The 27,564-nt window shown below is 39.2% G+C and overlaps 1 protein-coding gene across 2 annotated transcripts; it reads right to left on the bottom strand.

Moving 5' to 3' along the window:
• Nucleotides 1-72: 72 nt before the first annotated feature.
• Nucleotides 73-27,265, bottom strand: arfgef2 (ARF guanine nucleotide exchange factor 2). Of its 2 annotated transcripts, none has more exons than XM_088332278.1 (39): nt 26,926-27,265; nt 25,387-25,417; nt 24,750-24,873; nt 24,479-24,625; nt 22,243-22,422; nt 21,882-22,167; nt 21,715-21,807; nt 21,465-21,589; nt 21,147-21,280; nt 18,512-18,746; nt 18,336-18,435; nt 17,945-18,084; nt 17,564-17,672; nt 17,292-17,469; nt 17,080-17,191; nt 16,795-17,000; nt 16,628-16,712; nt 16,215-16,386; nt 15,985-16,136; nt 15,518-15,646; nt 15,254-15,412; nt 15,014-15,161; nt 14,669-14,765; nt 14,539-14,579; nt 14,300-14,469; nt 12,730-12,881; nt 12,477-12,649; nt 11,194-11,354; nt 10,847-10,977; nt 10,354-10,483; nt 9,274-9,409; nt 7,995-8,133; nt 7,858-7,915; nt 6,568-6,676; nt 4,858-4,997; nt 4,217-4,388; nt 3,970-4,108; nt 1,153-1,270; nt 73-1,068 (listed from the first exon to the last, which is right to left on the bottom strand). In XM_088332278.1, the coding sequence occupies exons 1-39, from the start codon at nt 27,080-27,082 to the stop codon at nt 910-912; spliced, it is 5,427 nt and encodes a 1,808-aa protein (XP_088188404.1). In that variant the 5' UTR covers nt 27,083-27,265; the 3' UTR covers nt 73-909. The 2 variants fall into 2 exon arrangements, with proteins under 2 accessions (XP_088188404.1, XP_088188405.1); XM_088332279.1 differs by having other exon boundaries at nt 15,985-16,130.
• Nucleotides 27,266-27,564: the final 299 nt, after the last annotated feature.

Genomic DNA, 27,564 nt, shown 5'->3' with positions numbered 1-27,564 from the left:
AGATGCGCAGAAGAAGCAGTTTAGTATTAAGAAATGTATCTCTTCAGACACAGTACAATAAAAACCTTGCAAGCAAATTATTTTAGATTTTAATGTTAAAGTAACAAAATGCTGCAAAGGCCCTGCAGAGTGAAAGATCACTTTTCTGCCTCAGACAAAATATATTTTTTTCATTTTAAACTGATCAGAATTTCAGTTTATTGATACCTTCAATTTCTTCAAGATAACATCAAAACAATAGAACCATGATTGCAATTTTCATAATATATCATACATTGAATCTTACACTGCAAACGTGACAGTCTGCATTTTTTCAATTTACTGTATATATTTATATATATTTATAGATTCCCTAGTCTTTAGGGAAGAAAATTAGACATCCAACATGACAGGGGAAGGAATGATTCTCCCCAAAATATTTAAATGCACTTTAAATAATTACAAACGTTACGTTCCTTTAAACACTGCATCTTGGGACAAAACATGACAGCGACAGATGTGCAAAAAAATAGGCGCAACCGCGATTTTTGGAGGTCAGGGTAATACGATCACCAGGGCAGATGGAAACGGTCGAGTTCATCAGCGGGTTCAAGACAGAAGGGAATACGCACAGTTGGGACGCAAAGCTTTTGTAAACAAGACAATGCTGAACACTGCAGCGTGACAGCAGAGTGTGCGATAGCAGGCTGGCTGACTCATAAAGACGGCCAAAGGTCCTTCAAACCCCATTAAGAAAGTCATTTGAATCAAGATCTCTATCAAGCAACTACACTTCTTGGTGTAAATCGCATCACAACCAGGATGAGAATAAGGATGAGTCAAGCAAACTGCAAGTCACAGTGAGCCGTTTCTGTAAATGAAGGCAAAAGGGATGTGTTCTGTCGGGTAGGTGACACCCATTTGGGGCGTTCAGGAGCCATCTATCCTCTGCTCCCCGGCTATGGCAATGTGGAAGACGGCACCGATGCGCAGGAAGAAGCGTCGAAGGACGGAACGCAGCTCGGGAATCAGGTCGAACTGCATCATCTCGCATAGGTGGGAGAAGTAGCAGGAGGCGTGCGGCTTGAACTGTAACGGGTGGAAACAGGCAAAAAAAGATTTTAGACTGTTGTGAATGTGTGCGGGAGTGAGTAAGAGCATCCGTTTTCCTGCCTTGTCATCGGGAAGCCTGAGTGTCCTGGTGAGCAGCAGCATCAGCAGACTGTTCCAGGCCTCTCTGTGACTCTCAGAGGTGAGACTGATGAAGTAGGCCAGAGCTTCACTGCAGACCCTAGCAAAGCAGCAGCAACGGTAACATTGTTAAGATCAAGGATTTAAATAAATGCCTCCATTTGTTGACTGACGTGTGTCAAACGTCAGAAATTGAATAAGCGATAGGATGCGGTCATAATTTAAAATCTTTTTGATGAGTCAGCACACAACACCAGTATGACATGAGTTGGTCATAAAAAAATATGAGCCATGTGGCCAATAATATACAAAACAACATTTTTTAGTCAACATGAGTTGAGATCAGAGCTGCAGTTAAGGCAAATTTAACCATTGGTAGTTATTACCTATCCCTTTAACACTTAACCAGGAGCAAAAAGCTGCACAGCACGCAATTTGAAAACAAACAGATCTTTTTTATGGTCTCATAAAGATATTAAAAATGTTTTTATTGATAAACAACATTACAAGGAACAATTTATATTGTTAATAGCTGTCTCTCTACTAAGTATACTTTTCTTGTTACCTTGTGTTAGGAGAGTGACTATATTGCAACCGTCGTCTATTTGGATTAATTGGGTGATTATTTGACGTCCTTTCTTATTCATGGTTCCTTTAGATGCATTTATCATACCTTTAACTATTTTCTGTGGTTTCAAAAGCTAAACCGTCTAGTGTGCTCGATCTATCCCAATAGCTGAGAAGAGATCCGCAGGTTCGAGAGCGTTCTCCATCCGGGCCCCAGTGCTGTGGAATGCTTTGGCCCCTGAGATTCAATCTGCAACCTCAGTGGAAATGTTTAAATCTAAGCTTAAAGCACACTTTTACTCTAGCATATGAATAACCTATATTTTATGTAGATAATGTGTATTATTTGCTCTAATGTAGGTTTAAGAAGATAGTTTGTAATTTGCAATAGTCTTTGATCTGTGCGGCCCTTTGAGACTCTTTGTGATTAAGGGCTATACAAATAAATATGACTTGTTTTACTAAAAATATTTCATATAATAAATTCTGTGGAAAAATATCAAACATTCTCTGGTAGACTACAATAAGTGTACTTCAAATTATTTGTAGTTTTGCCTCAACTTGCTGACTGGAATTTTTGCAGCGAGAGTTAAAAAGCGCAGTTTAGAAATTTGATGAACTGAGTGTTTTTTTTAGTGGCACTTTTCAGATATAATTTGAATGAGTGAGCCACCAACCCCAAATTGCAAAACAGTGTAGTCTGTTAGCTATCAAATACATTCACGACTGTCCAAGTAAAGCAACAACAAACATTGCTATTATTGTCTTGTGGAATAAGGTCAAGGGAAAAAATATGCACACAGAAACACACATATACATTGTAATTTCTCGTTTATCACGGTTAACGGCATACCTCCCAGGTATGCAAATATTCAAAAAGTATTCCCCCCACCCCTGCCAAATTTTTAACATGCGCTATCCTGGGCCACTGCTTGCGGCATTAGTCAACCAGGGATAGAGGATCGCGGTGGCACAAGGTACTGTTTATCTTAGGCGGAATGAACAAAAAAGATAAAAACGCCACGCTTGATATAAATCTGCTCTTTTGGCGCCCCCAGTCTCAGCAATAGTTGACTTTCGTTACCTCTCGTCTCGATTACTGTAATATAATGTACGACTCTCCGGTCTCCCGAAGTCCAAAATCAAGAGCCTACAGCTGGTAGAAACTGCTGCAGCACGGCTTTTAACTGAGACAGGAAAGTGTGATCAGATTACTGCGATTTTGGCTAACCGGCATCGGCTCCCTGTTAGCTTAAGATGTGATTTTAAGGTCCTGTTGGTATTATAGATGCATAGACTTGAACCCTCATATCTTTCAGATTTAATTTCCCCCTATGTTCCGGTCCGGGGCCTTCGCTCTGAAAATGCTGTGCTACTAGTGATCCCAAGAGCCAAGAAGAGATCCGCAGGTTCGAGAGCCTTCTCCATTTGGGCCCCGGTGCTGTGGAATGCTCTTCCCCCTGAGATTCAATTTGCAACCTCAGTTGAACTGTTTAAATCTAGGCTTAAAACACACTTCTATTCTATAGCTTATGAAATACCTATATTTCATGTAACAATAACTGTGTATTGTTTGTCGTTGCAACATCCATTGCAGCCTGGTCATCCTGGGAGGGGGATTATCTAATGTGCAGTCCAGTTTCAAGGTTTCTTCATTTTCACCTCATGTTGAGGTTTTCGAGTTTTTCCTTGCCCTCATGTGGGTTTTAGATCAGGGGATGGTGTAATAATAAGCTTGGTGAGTATTTTTTCCCATTGCTGTATTCCGGCTTAAGATGAACTGCACTCATGTGGCTGCCATCTATGATTCTAATTGTAAATTGCTGCAAATTGGGACCAGCGCAAGGCACTTTTGTTGGAACACGTGCTGTTCTGGCCCGACTGAAATTAATTGCACGGTTGAGTCCACAATCCAGTATCCCCGGTCAACTGTTGCTGAGTGCAGGCCTCTAAAGCATACTATTGTGGCCCTCCTAAAATGAGCTGCACTATTTTGGTCGCAATCCATTATCCCAAGTCGACAGCTGCTGAGAGTGCAAATATGTATCATGCGTTGCAGATTTACTTTATCTGTTCTTTCCGACAAAATAAACACGACCCATGCGGCCGCGATCCATTATCCCTGGTTGACAATTGATCCTTGTGCACACACACACGCACACGCGTGTGCGTATATTGAATGGGTGCATTATTTGCTGAATAAACCCCTGACTGACACATTGTTGCACTTACAGTAACAGACGTGTTTGGATGTCAGGCCACGAGTCACGTAGCTGAGGATCCGAGTACATTCTGAACAGAATCCTCAGGCTGCAGGCTAGGCTACTTGTTTCCTGTTTCAACAAGTTGGGTTTGGACTTCCCTTTGAAGCCTGTCAACACATTTGATATTTCCATCCTTTACAAGCCTATGAATTATGAAGACAATGTCTTTCCGACTTCCTAGTAATTCACGCCGCTCAGCAAGTGTGTTGACATACCTGCCCTCCAGAGAGCTGTCCTTTGCTCATTATTGGAGTTGAAATCCTTGGCAAAGGTGTGAGACTCCAGCAGACAGTCCAGCAGCTTGAAGAGGTGAGCGGATGTCATGCGTCTGTACATGCCTTGATCAGAAACCGGATCATCGACTGGTGACTCTTCGAGTGTATCTCGCTGAAAAGACAACAACCTCAGTTAGTCCACACTTGACAATCTAGATAAGGAACATTTAATTGTGAGACAGCAAATCAAAACTCGAAAAGATTGGTCATAATTGATTATTTTCCTTTGGAGATCTTCATAAGATAGCCATCATCACTAGTATATGCTAGCCAGGAGACATTTTCAAGAGGTTAGAGATGATCAAAATCAAAATTTAACAATAGATTAGGAAGCCGTGGAGAAGAGCAATGTTGAAATCCCAAATTCACTTCTAGTGAGAGGGTTAACTGACACACAGACTCATAAGGAGCTTTAAGACTTCCTCAAAAACTATGGGTCCATCAAGACTATATGGTTCCTTTTGATCCAACCAATCCCAACACTGGCAAACAACCCATAGGTAAAAAGTCACCCCTGCCCCCATCACTTTACGACAACATTTTTTAAATATTTTTTTTTTCTGACAATTTGAAATTTCTACCTGGGCAGCAGCCATATTGTCATCGTCCTCTTTCTTACTGGTAGACGGGTAGAAGACAATGTTGTCGATGGTTTGGATTAGCTCCAACTGTACCACACATTTTATCAGCAGACCTGCAAACAACTTGTGGTCCGAAACACCTGCAAGGACAGAATTGTGTCGAAGACTCATGAGAAAAAAATCGATCATCATTTGTACCAAACGGGTGGAAATGTTTGGGTACTTCATGATTCAATTAAGATTCAATAGTATGCTTCTGATTATGAAAGATTATTATATTTTCCCAAATATTCTACTAATTTAATGGAATGTCAATTACTTTTATTCTACATAAAACAGGCTGTTATTACCCACCTTAAAAAATTTCAGACAAGGTGGATAAATGGTAGCCAGCGATGCAGCAAAGACAGTACTTTCGACCTTCTCTGTGGAGTATATATTATAGTGCAACACAACTGGTATACAATCTGACTTTTGTCTCGTTGCATTCTGCGGTAGACATTAGCTGAAGTAAATTGCTTTGAAACATCTAATTTTGGATGAGTAACTGATGGTTTACACAGGCCTGCGCTAACGCTCGTGCCCGCCTCAAGTGTCCGGGCAGAATTTGGTTTCTTTTTTCCACCTGACTTCTAATTTTATGTTATTTAACAGATTTAAGTAATGAAAAATGCCATGTTTACGAATCAGTTTGGATTTGGTTCATGTCAGAATCTCGATGCTTCCAAGAATCAGAAATTTCCCCCATCAGATCCTATTGAATTTCAAACTGATTTTACTCAGACATTTGTTAATTCAAACATTTGTTTATTCTGCTTGCTTATAATGAAGAATGTGGTTCTATTTTGACTATCGAACACCTGCTAAGAAGATTGCTTAGGATGTCAGGAATAGGTGATATGGATGACTTTATACCAGCTCAGTAGCCTAGATGGTAAGGCGCCCGCTTTGAGACTGGGAGGTCGCTGGTTCGCGCCTCGGCCGAGTCATACCTAAGACTTATAACATTGGTAAAAATGGTGGCGCCCTCTGTTGGCTGCGGCTGCATCGGCTCGCTACAACGGGTCAGGTGTATCGACATTTCGTTCTGTGTACATTGTTACAAAGAATGACAATACAAAGGAAATTATTATTATTATTATTTTGCTCATTTATTTTTGACTGTTATTGGAAGCATGTTCACTGTTGCATTATTGTCACTGTTTGCCAATCATGTGGCTGTACTTTGATTTCCACACTGTTTATGGTTAATCTGCTTTTTGTAACCAAGGAGGTTTTAATAAATAAAGATGGGGAGGACCTGTAGAATAGGTTGTGTTTTCACGTCTTGGGTGTTTTGAACAGGTCTGCTCTGTTCTCCTTGCAAGGTCAAAATTAATTGATTTCTTCTCTCTTTATTTAGAATTTCTATTAAATTATAAACTTATCAGTTAATCAAAAACGACCAACGATACAATTTGTAAGAAATATCAGTCTGAAAAGTTACTTTAAAGGACAAATCAATAGTAAAATGTCTTCCACATAAAAAATACAGAAATGATTGCATAGTGGTTCAAAAGCTTTATCTAATTACATTTAACTATTTGTTAATAGCATAAAAATGTTTGATCAGACAAAGTTTATTAAGCTACAAACTCTGCTCTATTTGGCAATTTGTATTGCACAAAAAAAAAGAAATGTGGCATGAGTATCAGCATGTGGTCTACTTACGAGCATTGGACTTGCCCCTCCAGGTGTCATCACTGGACATCTGGCTATGCCCTCGCTCTGAAAGAGCTCTGTCGAAGCTGCTCTGGGACTGGGTGTCAAAGTCTACATCCTGGAAATACATTTCAAATCAGTTAACCCGCGATCCAATTAATGTCAAGTGTCGAAAAAAGCATTTGCAGTATGTTTCAAATATATATTTGTCATAGCATCAAGACTAGGAGTCTCCAAAGCGGTGATCGCAGGTAGCCCACTAAGACCACCTGAAAAACCACATTGACTGGTTCTAAAAACATAGCGTATGTGTTTTTTTGATTTTCGGAAATTTGAATTCTAAAATGGGATATTGAGTGGTCGACTGAGCATATTTTAACCTCTAATAATTACAACCTGGTAATAACACAGTAAAAACGTAGTAACATGTAATTTAAGAACCGCATATCAAATAAGTTGATTTTCGCGCTAATCAGTTAAAAAAAAGTAGCTTTCAAAAGTTCGCGACCCCTGAGAAAGACCAAAGTACAGGATATCAATTATCTACCCCCGTGTTCTTAGCCTGGGGATATTTAAAAACAGCATTTTGACATCAATATATTTGCATATCTCAAATGCATAAAGTCGGTTTATTGTTAGAATAGCAAGGATTTTTATTCAAGAGTTCTGTCGTACTTTGAAGAAATTTTAATTACTAATTGTGCTGTAATATACTATACAGCAACTTGATTGTAGAAAAATACAACATTCTTAAGATTATAAGTTAGGACCTGATCTTAAAAAATACTTTTTGTAAAAAATATTTTCATTAAAAAACTAACAAAATCAAGTATCTTAATAGTTCCTATGGCTCTTAGAAATACACATAGAAATGCATGTTGATGTTATGATTACAAAGCGATATTTGAGGGAAAAATATTCTCTGAACAACTACTGCTGTCAATGATTAGTTTTTTACTATTGAACAAGTGCAAAAGACATTTCATGGGATGCCAGTTCCTTATTTGGACTCACTGTTGTTCATTGTTTTGACTATTGAACCTATCTGCAAATCATGTTCTTTGATAAGCACACCCTTTAGGGCTGATCTGTTTTTGGAACCTTGAAGATTTAATAAAAATGAAGGGCTCGGAGCAGCGCTTTAGGAAGGGACAGAATCTCTTATCTGAAATCCCATTTCCCGGTACTCCGTGCAAGTTCATATCCATTGATCTCTTCTCGTCTACTAACTTTTAAACTTCACATTCACTCAGCAAAAAAAGTTTAACAATCAAACTCAAAATGATTTATTCATTTTACCAAAAACTTGGCATCAGCAGCATCATCCTCCTGTCCAGCAGGTCGCCATGTCATCAAGCTGTCAAAAAGGAAAACACAAGGCACTGAGCACAAAGAATTGTTTCGTGGTGATGCATTTCAATGTCTGTCTGCCATACACTTGAGGGCTGGTATTTTGAAAGATCTCCAGCATACACGAGCAGGTTATGTTCCATACTTGAGGGCTGAATTTCTCCCCGTTGAGAATCACCAGGTTCTCCAGGCACTTGGTCCCTGAACGGGCCAATTGCTCATTATCTGCATGAAAAAAGAGAGAGCTGAAAACGTTTTTGTTGATTGTCGCCCACATGATTGTGTCAAGAGGTACAGTGCTATGCAAAAGTATTACCCCACCGTAACCCATAAGAATGTTTAGACATATTGCCATATTTTAGACTTTAAACTTATGGATAAAAACTGAAAATATTTTTAAAGAACCAACAACATGTGAGACACAAATGTGAAAGTATATATACCTTCAACATTTTATATTGTGCCAACTAAAAATTGAAAAGTAGACCCCTTTGAGTTATTGCATTGTACAACCTGGTTTTGCTAGCGATCACAGCCACAAGTCTTTTTGGGTATGTCTTAATAAGTTTTGCACATATTGAAACGGAAATATTTGCCCAGTTCCTTACAAAACTAAAGCATTTTTCAAATCTTTGCAGAAATGCTCTATTGGGTTGAGGTCTGTACTTTGGCTTGGCCCTTCTAACACCTTTATACTGTGAGTTTTAAACCATTTCATTTTAGATTTTGCTTTCCTTTTAGGGTCATTGTCCTGTTGTCATGGGTCAGGTATTAGTAGGATTGCAGTAGTTTAATGCTTTCTCCATTTCTATTTAATTGCTCGCAAAGTGCTCCGGTACAAGTGTAAATATTGCAAAATCTTGTATCCCACTCCTGCTTTAAACTTTTCGACTACTTTATTCCAGTCCCATCTGGTAAGTTATTTGGGCTACCTAATGCTGTCGGTCTCCTTCCACAGACCTCTGCGCCCATCGCAGACCAGGTGCATTTCAACTGAGACTTGATGTCACACAGATATCCTTGTTAGTCATTTAGACTGACAATGGATAATTCAGAAGTCATCAGAAAACTTCTAGAGTCAGTTGGATGAGCTAAAAGAACAGGGGGCCAATATTTTTGCAACACCTACCATTCATTTCTCTCCTTGTAAATATTATATAAAATGTTGAAATAATTTTGTTCCCCTTCACGATTGTCTCTCTTATGTTGTTGATTCTTAAGTTAAAAGCCTGGAATAAGCCATCAAGACAAAAAGTTTTACAGGGATTAATACTTTCCCTAGGCGCTATATATTTAGAGCCACAACCCTGCTACATTAGAAATTTTGAAATCTCACATTTTGACGCTTTTCTTGCAGATACTCACCTTGCCGGACACACCACTGTAGTTGCCTAAAGATATCTGCTAGCAAGATCTCACTTAGAGGCTCATAAAACTGTGTGAACACGTCACAGATGGAATATAGGGCGTGGTTGCATGTTGTCGTCATCCACTCGGTTTTCTGAGCATACAAAATAAAGAAAATAAAAAATAAGGGGGGCAATGAAATGCCATTGGGGATTGCAAAACCCCAGGGGGCAGTAAAGTGCAAATACACATCCATCACAGTAAATGGCAGAGGCGCTCCTATTATCAATTCTTTCACTCCATGATATGATTGGAATGTACTCGCAACGTTATTCAAAGACAAATCATATTTTTTTCTGTTGAAGCAAAGAGCTAGCGGTAGCAAAAAAGATGAAAATGTAACAAAATATTAAACAAGCATTGACTTACTGTGACATTAGAGGTAAGGGCAAATCAATAGTAAAATGCCTGATCAATTAACATGATTTGAGGGACAGGGCCCGAAGCGAGCATCAAATTTCATATTTTATTCGCGAGGACATGGGAGGAGGTGGGTGGTTTTTGGCCAACTTCCCCCAGCCCAAGTCTCTCTTCCCACACACCCACTTATCTGGGTCCGATGGTGTTCCCACCTAGTGCTCCTTTGAGCGCGCCTTTGAGCACTGCAACACGGGCTGCTCTGTGTGAAGGGTACGGAATCTATCGCGCGGGTCCTCCACAGTGCAACACTGAAGGCCACAGATGTATAAATCTTGACCCTTTTTTTTCTATGTCTTCAGAGGTAACGTTAACCTAAATTTTTAACGGGAATATTTAAGGCTGTCAGTCATTTTGACAGCTTGAAAACTGGACCATAAACCACAACAGCAATACATCCATAACACAAAGAAAAAGAAACATAAAACAATGATGGCCGAATGAAAAAAATCTTTTTTTCAGAGGCAGCACGTGAAACCCAGCTCAAACCCGAACGTGAAGATTGACATTTTTGCCTCCTCCTACCCGAATTTCTGGTCTGGTTCGGGCTTTAGCTCTTACCTCTACACCATACACAAAAAATACAACTAACAATTCTTCAACTTCATCATGAATTAATACCTCAGTCTGCTGTTCTGGGAGCTTCATGTTATCAAAGATGCGGAAGACGATTCGGAAGAGATCATGCCACCAGTGTTTTTCGAAGGTGTGTCCATAACTCTTCATGATCTCAAACATGACTGTAAGACCTCTGTCAGGGGCAGAAAATAAATGTTTCAAAATTGGAACATAGGGATTGTGCATTGTAAAAACAAAATACATAAAAACATTATTGTTGCTATAACAGTGTATGCTTAAATAAATAACTATGATTTTTTTTTTTTTAATTTCAAACAAAAGCAAACAATTTTTTCTTTTTACAAAATACGAACTATAAAAATGGATATCTGTACATTTGAAAAAGGTTACTGTTTTGGCATATGGAGAGATCTTTAAATGGTCACAAAAAAATTTACGTCTTTTATAGAAAACATTTATCGATCATAACAGCAATTTTGCTTTGATAGAATTACAGAATAGCATATAAACTCCAGCATAGTTGACAAGCTCATACCTTGTCCGCACATCCAACTTGCAGCGATTGATAATGCAAGACAGCTCAAAGAGGATGGGAAACCAACCGCGAACCCAAACTCGATCCCCGGGGGCTACGTTCATGTCATCGCTGGTGTATTCCCTCAGAGCCTGTGTAAATGTAAAACCGGACATATTTAAAGCAATGCTTACAATAACTGGTGCTTCATTTTCTCTTTCTCTACAGTCAAATGGACACATTAAAAACATAAACCTTTCCCTATAAAAAGACACATACAACAACAATAATACCTTAAGTGATAGAAACTTTACATTTATGTTTTAAAAATATGTAATAAGAGTAGCGAGGAGCTAAATGGATCTTACCTGTGGCCTTTCTGAGACATACTTGGCGCAGTGACGGATGAGTCGGATGGCCTCCATGCTTGTGTCAGGGAAAGCAGCGTTGCACACAAACTCAGACAGGCACTTCACCGCATCTTGGAAGGAATCAATTGCAGCAGCAAAGTGCTCCCGGAATGTATTCACTAAAGGAGAAATTGGTGCGAATTAGGGGGGGAAGGAAAATTATTTAGAAATAAAAGGACAATAAATAAAATAGTCACCCATCATTGTCAGTTAAGGACACCCACTACCTATTGACATAGCTCCTTATTTACTAGTGATGAAAAAATCAGCTATAACAAGTAGTATTGATTCATTTTTTTGCTGCCATTAAGAAAAACAATGTATATAATGGACTTTTATCTCTAGCAGGTTAGACTACTGTAATGGCCTTCTGACTGGACTTTCTAAACGAACTGTAAGACAGCTGCAGAACATCCATAACGCTCCTGCTCAGGTCCCGACTAGAACCAGGAGGTACGACCATATTAGTCCTGTGCTCAGGTCTCTGCACTGGCTTCCTGTCGCTCAGAGAATAGACTTTAAAACAGCTCTGCTGGTGTATAAGTCTCTCCGTGGTCTAGCACCAAAGCACATCTGTGATATGTTGGTCCCATATGAACCATCTCGGACCCTGAAAACCTCAGGGACAGGCCTTCTGCTGGTGCCCAGAGCCAGGACTAAACAGGGTAAAGCTGCATTTCAGTTCCATGCAGCTAAACTCTGGAATAGTCCTCCTGATGACGTCAGACAGGCGTCTACTCTGACAGCTCTGTTCAACTGTGCATACAACTGAAATGATTCTATCTGCACTCTTCACTTTTACTTAAGTTTAATTCATTGATTGTATTATGTTTTATCTGTGGTTATAATGCATTTAAAAAAAACACATTTAAAAATTTCAATGTCTTTTCTTCTATGTTTTAACTGTAATTGTGTGTTTACAACCTGTCTCTTTGCCATTACTGTAAAGCACTTTGAATTGCCTTATGTATGAATTGGGCTATACAAATAAACTTTGCCTTGCCTTCTGAATTTACCAACTGAGAATTTTGAAGTTTGGGTTGTAACAAATGCAATTGTACCTACTGCCATTAAGTGAAAATACATTCAATTATTTTCCATGCCTGGAAACATCTTTGCTTTTTGGAAGAATCAAGTACACAGATAATTAGTTAAGCCCCTGCAAATTATCAATAAGTATTAACGTATGTGCGGCAGCAGAAGGATTGGTGGAGTTTGTGAAATACTAAAATAAAACTCACTGACGATATGGCCACTTGTCTGGAAGGCCAGCTCTACAATGGACTCGTCATAGTCCGAGGCTGCCTGGTGAAAAACCGAGAAAATATTCTTCCACCCCGAACGGATGTTGGCAGCTTGGGAGTTGACCATCTGTGCCACACATCTGATTACCATGTCTCTGATAGTCGGAGATCTATGGGTGTTGACAAAATAAGCACATAATAAACAGATATGCAAAATATTCTAATTCGCAATCATCGTCATGACCTTTACCTGTTTTTCTTCATGATATGTTCGAAAGGCCTGAGGAAATCTTTTTGGAAACGGAAATTCGCCAACTCTCCTTTTTCCAAAAACTTCATAGATAGCTGCCTTAGTGAATCCACTGCAAATATGGCTACATCTTCATTGGGGTTACAACCAACCTATGGGAAAATGCACAGAAGGGATTAGGCTCTTTATGAAAAATTATCTTTATGACAAATAGAATAATAGTAAACAGGTGCCACAAAGAGAGTATGCTCTCTAAACAGAAAGACTTCCCAGAAACTAAATAATTGAAATGGTTTTATTTTGATGTTCATGTTAGTTTATTTTTTATTCTTCAAGAAGGCGGCAACACATGAGTTTCCTGTTTGTTGTAATAGATTACCTTATAACAACTGTGGCTCTAAGCCAGGGGTGTCAAACTCAAATTCACAGTGGGCCAAAATTAAGCAGAGAAGGAAAGTCACAGGCCAAAGTCAATATTTGTTTAAAAAACAACTGCAACCGATATATAATGTTCAACCTTTTCATATGGAAACAAACTTTAGTTTTGCATAAACACTGAATTTGGAACAACCAAAGCTTAATATTATAAAAACACGAGAACTTAAATTTTAAATAAAAGACACAGTGGTTTTCATTTTTTATTTAAACAAAGAAGAATGTATTTCCCCTTATCCTTTCAAGTTAATTTTTCAACGCCAACCACAACAGAACCAAAAATAATAATGTCATTCGATAAAAATCCAACATTTCAATTATTGACAGACCATGCCTTACAGTAGAAAAAGTGCGTATCAGATATATTCAAGCTCAAATTGCTACGCTCTGATTTACTCTGAACATTGGTCTAAGCCAAATACCTGGCATCTTTTCTAAGATGAAAGTTCAAAGTCTGGGGTTAGGCTCTGAACTGAGGAAAGCTTCAGGACGGAGTGAAGGTGCTTATCAGTGAGTCGACTTCTGTGAAGTATTTAGGAAACTGATCACTTTTTTTATTAGTTGTTCATTTATATTAGTGGAAAGCTCACACACGAGCTGAGACATGGTATTTCGACTCAGGCTCACGTTTAAAAATTCTTGGTTCTTGTCTGGGCACACGATGTCACAAACTTTGACCATGCACTTTTTGACAAACTCTCCCTCATTTTTGCGATGTCTGCTGCCACAATAAAGCTGCTTAGCTTTTTGATTTTGCTTTCGTGAATAAGGTCTGCATGCAAATCAGACTTATTTTCATCTCTTCCACCTTTTGCAGCTTCTGTTTTAGGTCCAGGTCCTTGTACTTTTCATAATTTAGTTTAAGTTTTGTTACATTTGTGTTTTACCTTGGGAGCAAGGGATTAATCAAATTTTCACATTCTCCAACTGTCTTGTGTAAGACTAATGAAGGCCCATATTAATGACAAAAAGTATATTACAGACCAGTAGCTTAATTATGAAAACCTACCAGCTGATCACAGGACCTAATGCAAATCCTTGTGAAGTATGATATGCATATTAAAGCCATTAAGTAAGCCTATTACTAGCCCAAATATTAGTAGTTATTTGCTCGACTTCCTCGGGACCCACTGACCTTATTAAAGTGGTCCCCTATGACTTGCCAGATTCGAGACCACTGTAACCTGATGCGGTTCATGTTGTAGTAGGAGATCTCTACGATCTTCTGCAAGCTGAACATCCTGGGTTGATGTGACAATGCCAGTTCGTCCATGGATATTGCGCACAGCCATCTCACAAAGTCCACTGGATGAATTAGAAGAAAGCGAATGAGCAACTTTGGATGTGGTTGCAACAAAGTGGCATCTTACTCACCAATTGCATTCCCATCAAGTCTGGTTGACCCCGTGAAGATCCTATAAATTGCAAAGAACGGTAAAAGTATTGAGAGAGAAAAAAAACCTAGCAGCACTACAATTGGGGTCATGTTAGTGTTATGCTGCACCTGTCCACAGCAACGACAACACTTTGAGAGCTGGTCTCTCCGACAGACTCCTGCAGGTGAGCCATTTGACGCTTATCTTGATTTCCCACCAGGTTACCTGAAAATCATTAAGATATCATCATAAAGAACTAAACATCTGCAGTAAAGAAAAAGACTATAAAACTAAATGTAAATGATGGGTGCAATTTGTTAAGTCCCAATCTTTAAGTATCACTTAGATTTTTCATTGCATATACAATGAAAAGCTTAAAAAAATATGTTTTCTACTGTGATTGCAAGCTTATATGATTTAGCCACTGGCCAATACAACACAGCACATGGACTTGTCCTTCAATATTAATTTACCAAGTCCAAGAGGCATGAATTCCTCTGTGCCCGAGGGTAAGCCCTTGATGATTGGCTCTTTTTCCCGGACCACTCCTGATATGTAGCGCGTCTTCACTCCAGTGCCAATCAACTGAGCAAGTTCCAGTTGACTAATACACCTAAGGATCTGTTACACAGATGTTTTAATGACATTTCATATGGGGGATCATCACAAATATCACGAAGTCTGTCAACCAAGAGGTACACACACTGATTGACCTCATGCCAGGAGTTTCCCAGGTAGTTTCCATCGGTGTGTGCCACAGTAATTAGCGTTTTGATGGTGTCAATGTTCTTTTGCTTCATCTCAGTAATACTAGAGCTAGCTGTTAGCAGTGTGAACCTGGCCAAGGCCTGGACGTAGGCGTCTCGTTCTAACTGCGCACAGGCAAGGATATTGGTTACCAACAGAGTGGAATTTAACAAAAAGAAAAAAAACATATACGCTTGTTGATTTAATCAAATACAACATGAGCATTTTACCTGCATGCTGAATATGCAGGCAATTCTGATGGCACATCGAATGCCCTCCAGACACAATGAAGCCACATCTGGGTCATCGCAGTCCTGAAGGCCCACACTGAATGCTGCAAGCAAAGGGGTCCATGCTAGCTGAAAATTGGAAAAACAGTTCAACTTTAAAAACCATCCAAAAAAAAAAAACTATCAGACACCACCCAGTAGACAGCGTATTGAACCCAAAGATTAGCATACATTTTTTTAATCAAACAAGCCACGCAGCAGTCAAAACCTCTTTAAAAGTCAAAAAGATCTTTAAGAAATTTGACAATCAACTCAATTTGACAATGAATGCCAGATTTGACCGAATTCTAAAAATCATTGGGCTTTTTTTTAATTTAGACAAATTCTGGCATTTTATTTTTTCGGAAAGATAATAATAGTTTCATAAATGCCATAGATTATAGAGATGATGAGACAATTTTACAGACCTTGAACATTGGCCGTACGTGTTCCAGGTGTGTAGCGCTAAAAAAAGGGGCCTGAGCATGGCTTACTGCCTCCATAAGCGCTTTTGCAGTCTTAGCCATTTGCTCCATCTCCATGTTGTACAACAGTCGCCGCTGTTTCTCGCTAGCTACACCTCAGATGAGAGAAAATTGGTTTGCCAAAGTGGATCATGAGCGTTTATGGAACATGCTGATCCCGAAATAGTACTCACTCTGCTTGGTGGATTTGGGTGTGATTGAGAATTCCTTGCTCTCCTTCATGGCTATCTTCTTTCCAGCAATCTCATCATATATGGAGGATAAATACTCCTCAGGCAGATCTTTACTATCGTTAATTCCACGGTTCATTTTGATATACTGCTCCTTTGTCATCTTGTTCTTGACCTATATAGCAAAACAAAAAAAGGAAAATCAACTATGTCGAAAATAATACATGGCTATTTACCATAAATTAAACAATATCTTAAAAGGCTCATGTGTATTAATACTTGTGCATTATTGCTTTTTAAAATTATTTTGTTTTATTTTGGGTTAAACATTAAAAAATACAGCAATGTCCAAAATATCTACATAATAATTGACATAAGATGTAACCCATACAAAAGTTTCAAATAGCAGTTTTTACCTGAGGACTATGCAAGTCTGTTGTGAGCATAATAATAGAGTAGGCCAGTACATAAGCTGTGTCTGCACTGGCAAATAAAGTTTGTCTGGGGAGGAGAGAATGACATGACACAAAATGAGCTACACGTGACATCGCAACATTGTTCTTGTGTGCTGCAACAGACTCACCCCTGATTGCACTCAAGATATCGGGCAGCAAACTTTTCCATTAACCTGTCAATCTTCTGGGCTTCCCCTGGCAGTCTGAACCCTTCTAAAAAGGCTCTGAGGGCGGATACAAAGTCCCGCCCACAGAAGTCCAGCTGATCAACGTAGCAGTACATCACCTCTTTATTAAATTTTATATTCTCACCCAGGAATTCACCCACCTGGGTCTACACATGCAAACAAATAGTAGTGAGCATCACAATTGAACACAATTACAATTGTATTTAGTATCCACACGGAGCTCACTGTGTCCAATCTGTCCTCCTGGTGAAGGAATTGTGCAATGTTCTCAGCTGTGGAACCCAACATGCCCTGGTCCTGCAAATACTGAATACCCCTTTTAGGCTTTTTGTTAAAGCTGGAAAAGCAGGGAGGAAATGTTTAGTGAACGAAGACAATCCATGTCCGTTCATGCTTTCATGAACTTCAAGTGCATGTAAGGATTACAAAATGCTCACAGTTCAATGCCATGTTCAATAATGTCTTTTTGCTGTTTGATAACCTCGTACTGCTCCGGGTGGTCTGGTTGGGACACTGAGACACCAGTCGAGACAGTAGAGTCCAAGGAGCTTACACTGTCCCGACGTCCTGTTAGCTTTAACTCGGACATATCACTTTCAGATGGAGGATCCTGGCCTGTGAGGAAAAAGACACCCACACAAAGCGCTCCTTGAGTAAAATATGTGGCAAAATTGCAATTGGAAGGAAAGACAAAATGCCACTCAGTTACCAAGGTTCGGCTGCAGGTTTGGGTTGACATACATGTCTTTGCTCCACTCAACCATACATTTAAGAATGGACACCAGACACTCCAGGCCCTTTTTACGCAGGCTGAGCTCCTGTTCAAAAAAAAATTAAGAACATTTAAAAAGTAAAAAAAACACACTGTACTCCACTCTGATAAGACACCATACTCCAAATAATTCGCACTGCAACTCAAACAGATGGAAATAAGTACTATGCAACTTAAACTATTTCCCACCTTTAATTATTGCATTTGTCATTAAACTAAAATAGGTGGTAAAGAAAATAGATGAATGAATACTGTTTGTCTTAACTTGCAGTGCAGTGATCATTTGTTTTACAAAACCTAGGGGTGAGTAACACTCACCTGCAGAGGAGTCATTCCCAGCTCCTGGCCACTTCTGCCCATTGCTATTTTGGACAGGTCATTTACAAGGCGCTCAAAAATATTGGAGGCATTGAGGTCACAGTCGTAGTTTACATAGATGTCAACCACACACTGTGCATCTAGAGAGAAAAAATATACTTTATTATATAGGTAAAATGCTACATTCATGGACATAAAGAGATTGGGGCAAAGGGGGTTGATTGATGTTAATCTAAGGAGCAAATAGACAATAACAATATCAGAAAACTAATAATCTTGGGTGTTCCATTTAGATATGTCTTTACAGGTTTGTGATTAAAAAAAAGTTATTTACAGTTTAAAAATGTGGCCGACATACTACATTGGACCCACCCGTACTCTAGACACAAACCTGCACAAATGCGTGTTAGTGTCTGAATGACCATCCACTTGTGCTCAAAGGAACTTGTTGATGTCTCCAAGATGGTGAGAAAAATTTCCCGAAAAAACACCTGGAGCACGGTATATTTGAAAACATATAAGCAAAATCCTAGTTTGCAAAACACCTTCACTTATGGAGCCACAAACCTCGATCTGCATCTTGAGGTGGACCTTGAAGTAGGAGAGTAATGTGAGGAAGATGGCCAGCGAGAGTTCAAAAACTTCGGGCACAGAGGACACTCCATTCTTTGAGAGTGCCACACAAAGATACTGCTTAATGGCATTGACGAACATCTCATGGGTGCGGAAAACCGGGCCTGCGCCTTGCAGCACAGAGAGCAGAAGCTGCAGCGAGACGATTTTGGACCGCAACTCGTGTGACCTGCAAAGAACACTTAAAACATTAAGACGAAAATCCAAAAGTAATTCTGAATTCATTTTTACGGTGATTTACGGCAAAATTATTGGTCTCCATATTAGCAATATGTAGGATTACAATTCCAGTCAAAGTATTTTACAGACTTCCATTAGTGTCATGATATTGAAGGGCCTTTAGTCTCAGTTTACTTTGGCCTATAAACAATAACAAGGAGGCTAGGGTTAAAGTTACAGTAACCAGAGATGGTAAGGTACTACTTGGAGTAAAGCGAGAGAGAAGCACTCGGTATCAGTGCAAGACACCCAAATGTACTATTACACAGGTAAGAGGAAATTGAACGTTTTTTTTTGTTAAATCTAAGATTAGCAAAATAAGCAAAACAAGAATGGTATTTGCATAGTTTGGATAATGATTAAATGAATCCCACCCTGAGCTAAATCTTTTCAGATTGTTATTTTCTCAAATTGTTTTGCTTACGCTCGAGTCAGCCAAGTCAAAAAATAGTCTTGCTTTAAAGTGCAAATAAAAGTCCCTTTGGAACGCATCAGTCTGAATAAAGCGGGTAAACAAAATATTGAGAAAGAAGCACTCCTGTATTTACCTATTAGCTCAGTAAAAAAAAAACGTTTGGAGAGGAAAAATTAGAGCTGCGAGAAAATGTTAATTGGAATGTTTTCAAGTTGAATTATAATAATTGGGACATACAGTGCTGTGAAAAAGTATTTGCCCAGTTCCTGATTTCTGCATTTTTTGCATAATTATCACTCGCAAAATTTAAGATTATAAAACCAATTATATAGTTACACAGAGACAACCCATTGAAATATAAAATGCAGTTTTGAAATGTTGATTCCATTTAAAAAGCACAAAAAAAAAATCAAAACCTATTTGGGCTTATGTGAAAAAGTGCTCGCCCCCTGAACCGAATATCGAGTTGGGCCACAAGCGATAACAGATTTCAATTGTTCACGATAATTTCTAATGAGTCTTTCACAACGCTGTGGATGAATTTTGTCCCATCTTTTTTGCAAAGTGTTTACAAATCTGCCATATTGGAAAGTTTTCTGGCATGAAATGCCTATTTAAGGTCACACCACTGCTTCTTATTTGGATCTTTATTCGGATTTTGACTTAACCACACCAGAATTCTTTTTTGAGCCATTCAGAGGTGGACTTGCTTGGTTGTTTCAGATCATTGTCCAGCTGCATGATCCAAGCGCACATGAAATTACAGGCACGAACAGATGGCCGGACGTTCTCCTTCAGGATCCTCTGGTAAACACCAGAATTAATTATTCCATTAACCACGGCAAGTTGTGATGGTCGTCAGGCCGCAAAGTAGCCCAGTTAGGTCAGTGTTCATGACTTCACTATAAGAAAGACATTGGCTAAATATGGCATCTATGGGAGAGGTCCCAGGCAAAAACGACTGGTGTCATAAAAATACACAGTCGTCTCACTTTTTCCAAAAAGCACCTTGATTATCATCAAGACTTTTGGATAAACATGTTGTGCACTCATGAGTGAAATATTAAACTTTTCGGAACATATGCAACCTGTTACATCTGGCGTAAAAATGGCACAGCATTTGACAAAAAGAACATGATGCCAACAGTAAATTATGGTGGTGGCATTGTGAGGGTCTGTGGCTGCTTTGGTGCCACAGGACCAGGACAACTTGCTGTGGTTGACAGAATAATGAATTGTCATGTTTACCAGAATATCCTGAAGGAGAATGTCCAGCCATCAGTTCCTGCCCTCAAACTCAAGCACTCTTGAAACATGCAGCAGGACAACAATACGAAACACGCCTGTAAGTCCACCTCTGAATGCCTTACAAAATGGTGGTTCTGGGTGACCAAGTAAAAGTCCAGATTTATATCCAATTGAGATGCTGTGGTGTGACCGTAAAGCGGCAGCTCATGCTGGAAAACCCTCCAATATGGCAGATTCAAAACAATTTTGCAAAGAAGAGTGAGACAAAATTTCTTCACACCGTTGTGAAAAACTCATTACGAATTATTTTAAACGTTTGATTTCTGTTATCGCTGCCAAAGGTATCACAACTCGCTTTTAGGTTCAGGGGGCAATTACTTTTTCACAAAGGGCCAGAGAGGTTTTTTTTTTTTTTGTGCGTTAACAAATTGAATCAACATTTCAAAACTGCATTTTGTATTTCTCCGAGTTGTCAATGTGTGATATTAAATTTGGTCTATTGAGATGAAACCTTGATAAGTGATAAATATGCAAAAAATTCAGGATGAAGGCAAATACTTTTTCTTGGCACTGTAGGTAGCCTTTGGCATCAGAAAAATAATGATAACAAGTTGAGTTATGCAATGGCAAGTAAGCAATTTACAGTTGAACAAATCGAACTCATTGTTTAGTTGGGTTCTTACGCACTTTGGGTCAGGAGGTCCGTCTGCAAGTGGCTTCATTGAAAGCTTGCAAAGTGAGCGAAAGACCAGGAAAGCATCCTTCTGAAGGATATGGGAGAAACGGGAGGCGCTGTGGGGTCCTTGCAGGGCCTCTGCATCCTGAGCACATAGAGCAGTTATATCTCTTCATCACTATTGCACTATGAGCTCAAAATTTAGAAATACATTCAATTCATATGTCTACATTTAGTTTTTCATCTCATAAATGTTATCATTGTTATAAGATTGCAATCAGCTAGTGGTGCACAATAGCATTCTCTGACTGCATTAACATCTGGCTCACCAACAGGTCCGCCGAAGAAACAGATGAGCGGTCTTCAATGATGCCGTTCATCTGAGGTGTCTCTATTCCACCTTTTGGTGGAGCTACCGGTGTCTCCTCTACAACCTGCATTTCAGTGGGGTCATCTAATAGGAAGAGTGTTAGAAAGAGCGCATCAGAGAGATTACAACAAATATGTCAACGTTGAGTTTGCTTTGCTAAGTTGAAATTCACGTTGAGAGAATAACATGAGATCCCGAATAATTCTGACCGGTGTCATGTTGCTGTGGTCTTATGGTCTCTCCAACAGCCTGAACAACTTGACCTGAAGGTACTTCAGGGATGTTATCTTCAAAAACTAAATCTGCAAAAAAAAGAGGAGTTAAAATTTAAAACAGTCCAATAGAACTTCAATGAACATCTGGTGTTGACACACACTGTTAGATGCTGAGGCCTCTTCTGTTTCAAAATTTCCATCATTGGTAATCTCAGTCTCTCCATTAACAGTCGGTGTATCGAGGTCCACGTCAGGCAGAGGTGGTGGTGTTGAGCTAATGGTGTTGAGATCTGGAGTACTGGCTGCTGGTGATGGGATGTTCTGTGGTTCCGGGGTAGGAGTCCGGTCAGACCGAGGGGATCCAGATCTCCGAGAAAAATGGACAGGAGATGAATTGTTTTGAGTCAGACGGAGCCGAGCTTTCTCCTGCTCCTGGGCCTCTAAAGCCTGGAAATGTAAGATAGAAAAGGCGAATGAATAGTTATATTTGACTCTATGAAAGATAAAAAAAATCAGACTGACAGCTTGGTTCTCCATGCGTGTAAAGATAACATTGAGCATTTGCGTGAGTGTGGCCTTGGCAGTTGTCTGGTTGATGAGGTTGCGGCTGGCCAAGTAGATGTTGTAGCAAGTCCTAACAGTGAGGAGGACTGTGCCTTCGTGGATCTCGATGTGTGGGGAGGTCACAGATGTCAGAAGGGCCTGGGTGGAGGTAAACATAAATACTGAGAAGCCTAATGAGTCATACATCTGTTGAGATAAAGAATGTTTTTTTTTTAGAATATTTAGCTGAATTTCTTTATATGGGTAAGAACAGGAGCTAACTTTCCATGATGGAAAAGGATGCTTTTAGATGTAATTTAAACAAAAAGTAGAATAATCAGTGCACCCCGAATTGAGACCCATAAAAACTCACTTTCGATGTATTTGCATATAGTGCTAAATTCTTCATGATTTAATTTATAGCTGATTGTGGATTGGATATACCTTTAAAAATAAACAAATTATCAAATAACTGACAACAAATATTTCATATGCTTTGAAAAGGTTATCTTTAGGATTACATTTGTTTATACGTTTTCCCTACCAGAATCAATGTGTACATAGTCCCCTCAAACACAACTTAAGCAAACTCAAGAGATAGGCCAAGCCTCACATGCGAACACATAAAACCAGCATCATATTTCTACACACAGTGGCCAACGGCATTTATTTATTTAACTGCAGGTTTAACTGCAGGTGGTAGGGTCAAACAGTGATATGGTGATGTGATACTAAAGTAGAAAAGTGTCCGATGATAATAATTTAAAAAAAAAAAATCAAAGATATGAGTTTTCAAATGGATTTTACATTTAGCAATTAAAACTAATTCTAAATGAATTGGTAATGATGTTTCATTATCACATGTTAGGGGTAAACCAAATTGAGACACAAGATAACTCACGTGACTAAAGACTCAAGCATATTGGTCGCAGCAAAAAAGACAATTGTTGCAATATGCATATGTTGATAAGAATGTATGCAAAATCCAAGTGGACTAGAACAAATCGGCAATGATTCCTTTTTAAGGCAACTACACAAACACCACTGAAATGAATCAGCTAGCAAAAACAGTGACTGCCTCACTTGAAAGACAAAATGGAAAATACCCCCAGTATGTTTCAAGATTTATTTTAATAGCTCCACTTTAAGAAATGTGGCTCTTATGCATACAGTGTTGGCCTTTTCCTGTTAAATGATGATCCATGTGGGTCGTTAAGAGTTTGAGCAACTTTTGTAACTGAAAACTGTTGACCAATAATGCATGAATGCAATATGCAGGCATGAAAATGGGCCAGGGGTTAAACAGGTGACAAGGGTGTGGTGGAAATACATATGTCCAAGCCAACAATATATTTAGCTCTGTCGACCCACATTGTGTTTCAGTCATCTGCAGGAGGCACCATACACACATAAACCTTCAGGCTATTGCAAAAAAACAACAACATAATGGGTTAAGACGGGATATGCTTGTTATTTTGGCTGAGTTTAGCCTCAACTTGGTTGCATGAAAGCAGGTTAAATTTGGCTTGGCTCAGCTACCATGGTAATTAATTCCCTACCAGGCTAAGATTATCTCCAGATATACACCGGGGACTTCTATGTCCATCATGTGAAATAATAATGGGTTTTATGGCATTTTCAAGGATTTTCTTGATATGATGCATTATTTTAATCATTCAGCATTCAAATTTTGCAGGTGGGCTATGTCGTCATTTCAAAAAACTATTGACTATGTAATTGCAACAGCCATCCATGTAGTAAATGTATTTCTTTTAGGCAATGTGTTTTATTGGTTTGCCAATTAAGAATGCTTGTCAAATGGCCATCGGAGCTTTGATGAATATGTATATGATTGCTGTCATTAAAAGTGACACAAAACCTAGCAAAGATGGTATCAATGTAGTTTTTAACAAGGGTAGGAAAGTATAAGTCAAATTCTCATTCATCTGCTCCCTCTTAAAAAAGAGAAAAGTTTGTCATTAATGAAAAATTAATGAAATAGAATAAAAACAAAACAGGCAAGTACTCCCGCCCGCGCAAAGTACGCTGATTTATTATCTCATGAACCCCCCGTTAGACCTAAAAAAAATCTCTTTGGATCCACACCATTCATTTATGTCACCCTCTTTGACTTCAAAGTGGCTAATTTCACCAAAAGGTGAATGATTTCCATGCCTGACTATGTAATCCCTTAAGAAAACTGAGTTTGACGTACCTTAATGATCTGTAGTTGTACTCCTTCGTCAGTCTGTGGGCCCTGGAAGCAGTTGCAGATGGTTTCCACTAAACGGTCAATCAGCCTCTTTCCTGGAGTTTTGCTGTCTGGAGCATTTCCCGTGATGTGGCCATACGCTAATAATTTCTGCCATGAGGACATACATTTAATCCTTAGACGTTATTTATACTGGTCTTTCACGATGGAAGTAAAATTGACCGAGTAAAGGACTATATACTGGTGCAATCGGTGAATGGGTTTATATGTTTACCTGCAGACAGTCCAAAGAGGTGCTAACTATGCGTGGAGACTTTGATTGACATGCCAACTCAAATGGCAGCACGTATTGATCAGCTTCTATGTAGTTGGCTCTGGGTGGGACTACCGTGCCATCCCTGGTAAGAATAGATGAGTGGACAGACGGTAAGAGTTTAGAAGTCAAAATAGTGTAATAACACAGACGTTGGATATTAGAATACTGTGCAGTTTGTTGTTTAAGGCTATACTGTTTCATTACATAGGTTCTTTGTAGTTTTTGTGCATTTTTCATATTCATTTTTTTTTCAGGCATGTTGCAAAAAAATCACATCACAAATTGAACAAATCACCCAAAAATAAACAAAGATGCCAGGTTGAAACCAAACGGTTATAAGGACACTTATGCCCTAAATAACTTTGGACACTTCTTCTATCAATGGCATGAACCCATGAGACTTACTTTTTTCAAAGTGATTTAAATGTTTATTTAAAGTACCAGCATGCTTCACATGAAGCTGTTTACTAGACTGCATTTTTATGGGTACAGCAATATTTTGATGATATGCCTTTATCGTATGAACCATTTCTAGTCATGATTATTGTATGTTCAGTCAAGTATAACATATCCTCAAAAGATTGAGTGTACTTACTTTTGTTTCTCCAATTCCGCCTTGATTTCATCTAAAGGGGAAACAACCAACACAGGATTGTTGTTTAGAACTAAAATGTATACATTTAGTGCAAAATATATAAATTTTTATATCTGAGGACGTCAAGCTGAAATCCACAACGCATTCACTCTACAAGTATCAGGCATGCTTACCTATTTTGAACATGTATTTTTCCTGTGATCTGCACATGATTTCTATGTTGTAAAATGATTTGTAATACTTTGACACCAGTTAAATGATGCTAGGCTAAACAAAACTAGCAAACTCTGCAATGTTATCGTGTAATAGTTAGATGTTATTAAAAAGGCAATTACAACAGTCTTAGGCGAACTACACAAGTGTGAAATAACTTGAAAATCAGGTCTGAGTGTGATATTAACTGTTTCCTTCTTGCATGCAGATAGAGTGGTGCTACTGCTCGCAGTTCAGTAATATTTGTTCCTTTATCAAAAACGACCTGAAATAAACTCCAAGGCAGGGACTTAGTACGGTCGGGCAGGAGTACTGTATTTATTAGTGTGTAATGTTCATTGTTTTTTTTTTTCTTATTACCACACTATTTTTATTTACGTTCCTCAGATCTATACAATTGGGGCGTCACGGCGGCTGAGTGGTCAGGGCGTCCACAGCACAGTTCTGAGGTCATGGTATTATATCCAGCTACCAGCCTTCCTGTGGGGGGTTTGCATGTTCTCCCCGTGCTTGCGTGTGTTTTATTCGGGCACTCCAGTTTCCTCCCACATTCCAAAAACATGCATGTCAGGTAAATTGGCCGGTCCAAATTGTCCCTAGGTGTGAATAAGCGAGTGAGTTGTCGGTCTCTGTGTGCCTTGCCCAGTGCCTGAAGAAAGGTGGGATGTGCTCCAGCACCCCCGCAACCCTACTGAGGAAAAGCGGTGCAGATAATAGATGGATGGATCTATACAAGTCACGTAGGTCACCCTTTAAGGCTTCAAAACGGTGAAATTCTCTTAAGGTGAGGGACGTTCACGCCTGTTTGTTACTCGTTAATCCTGTAGTGCTAAATTTAATCTCTTAGTGAACAATGTTCACTTCGTTGTGATCAACAAATACAATAGCAATTGTAATATAATATCGAATACAGGACAAAAAAAACAAAGTATTTGTGGTTCCCAAAAATTAACAAATTCAATCCTCCTGAAAAGTGACTGTTTTTTGTTTGCTTGGTTTTGTTCTACTGGGCTGTCCGGTTGGGTGACAGCGCTACGTACTACACGGTGATTGGTCTGTCGAGCCTTTTCTAGCTTAGCTTAGGCGGCTGAAACCACAACGACGCTGGCGTGCAAATGTCCGTCAAGACAACAGAGACCGTGGCCTTTCAATAATAAAGACAGGGAATATAAATAAAGGCGGTCAGACATAAATGACAGTTTCACACGTCAGTAAGCTCCATTGGGCCACTTTGCTAATTGCTAGCTAACACGCTTTAAGGGAGGAAGCATATCGAAATAGTTGGTCAGCAAATAAAACAATTAAAAAGTCAAAACAAGAGCTTACCCAGTGCAACTTGACAGGCTTTACGCAGTTGACTATGTTGACTTTTCTTCACCTCCCGATCCGAGAGGATCTTCTCCAGCGCCCGAGACAGAAACATACTCTTGGTTTTACAATTCTCTGCCTTTAGCTGTAGGTGGCCGTGCTGCTGCTGCTGCATTGCTGGGGTTTCAGGACCAAACTTGTCTCAGGCCGTCATTTTGGCCAGGTCCCTATCGAAAAGCAGGTGACAAGGGGAGCTAACGTACCTTTTCCCTTTAGGGAGAAATCGGCGATTTCTTTTTCTTTTAAGGGCTACCCGTCAACCCAGCTTCACCATAACTGCTACCTGACAGATCACGTGATTACCAGCTGTACCGGAAATGACGGCATATCCGGGTTGTCGACGTAAACAATGGTCAATCCATGTTTATTTTTTTAAATTTATTTTTTTAAACTTTTTCTCCTTTAAGTTTTTTATTGAACATTGCATGATTCCAAGTAAACACGGCACGAAACAGCCAAAACACAATACATTCAAGGGAACAGAAAGTGGTTCAGAAATGGTCAAGTCATGTTTATTTGTATAGCCCTTAATCACAGAAAGTCTTTAAGAGCTGCACAGACCACAGATTATTGCAAACCACGGACTATTATTACACC

Source organism: Urocampus carinirostris, chromosome 3 (assembly GCF_059441175.1).
Source record: "Urocampus carinirostris isolate Australia breed hairy pipefish chromosome 3, RoL_Ucar_1.0, whole genome shotgun sequence".
In the NCBI taxonomy this organism is placed as follows: domain Eukaryota; kingdom Metazoa; phylum Chordata; class Actinopteri; order Syngnathiformes; family Syngnathidae; genus Urocampus; species Urocampus carinirostris.
This window is presented reverse-complemented; position numbering and strand designations above follow the sequence as displayed.

What these genes read in the sequence shown, in the direction of transcription:
- arfgef2 (XM_088332278.1), bottom strand. Translation starts at nt 27,082, where the DNA reads ATGCAGCAGCAGCAGCACGGCCACCTACAGCTAAAGGCAGAGAATTGT. An exon ending in ACCTCAAGATGCAGATCGAG is followed by an intron (nt 18,436 to 18,511) that starts GTTTGTGGCTCC and finishes ACCGTGCTCCAG; the next exon opens with GTGTTTTTTCGGGAAATTTT. An exon ending in CATATCATGAAGAAAAACAG is followed by an intron (nt 12,650 to 12,729) that starts GTAAAGGTCATG and finishes CAACACCCATAG; the next exon opens with ATCTCCGACTATCAGAGACA.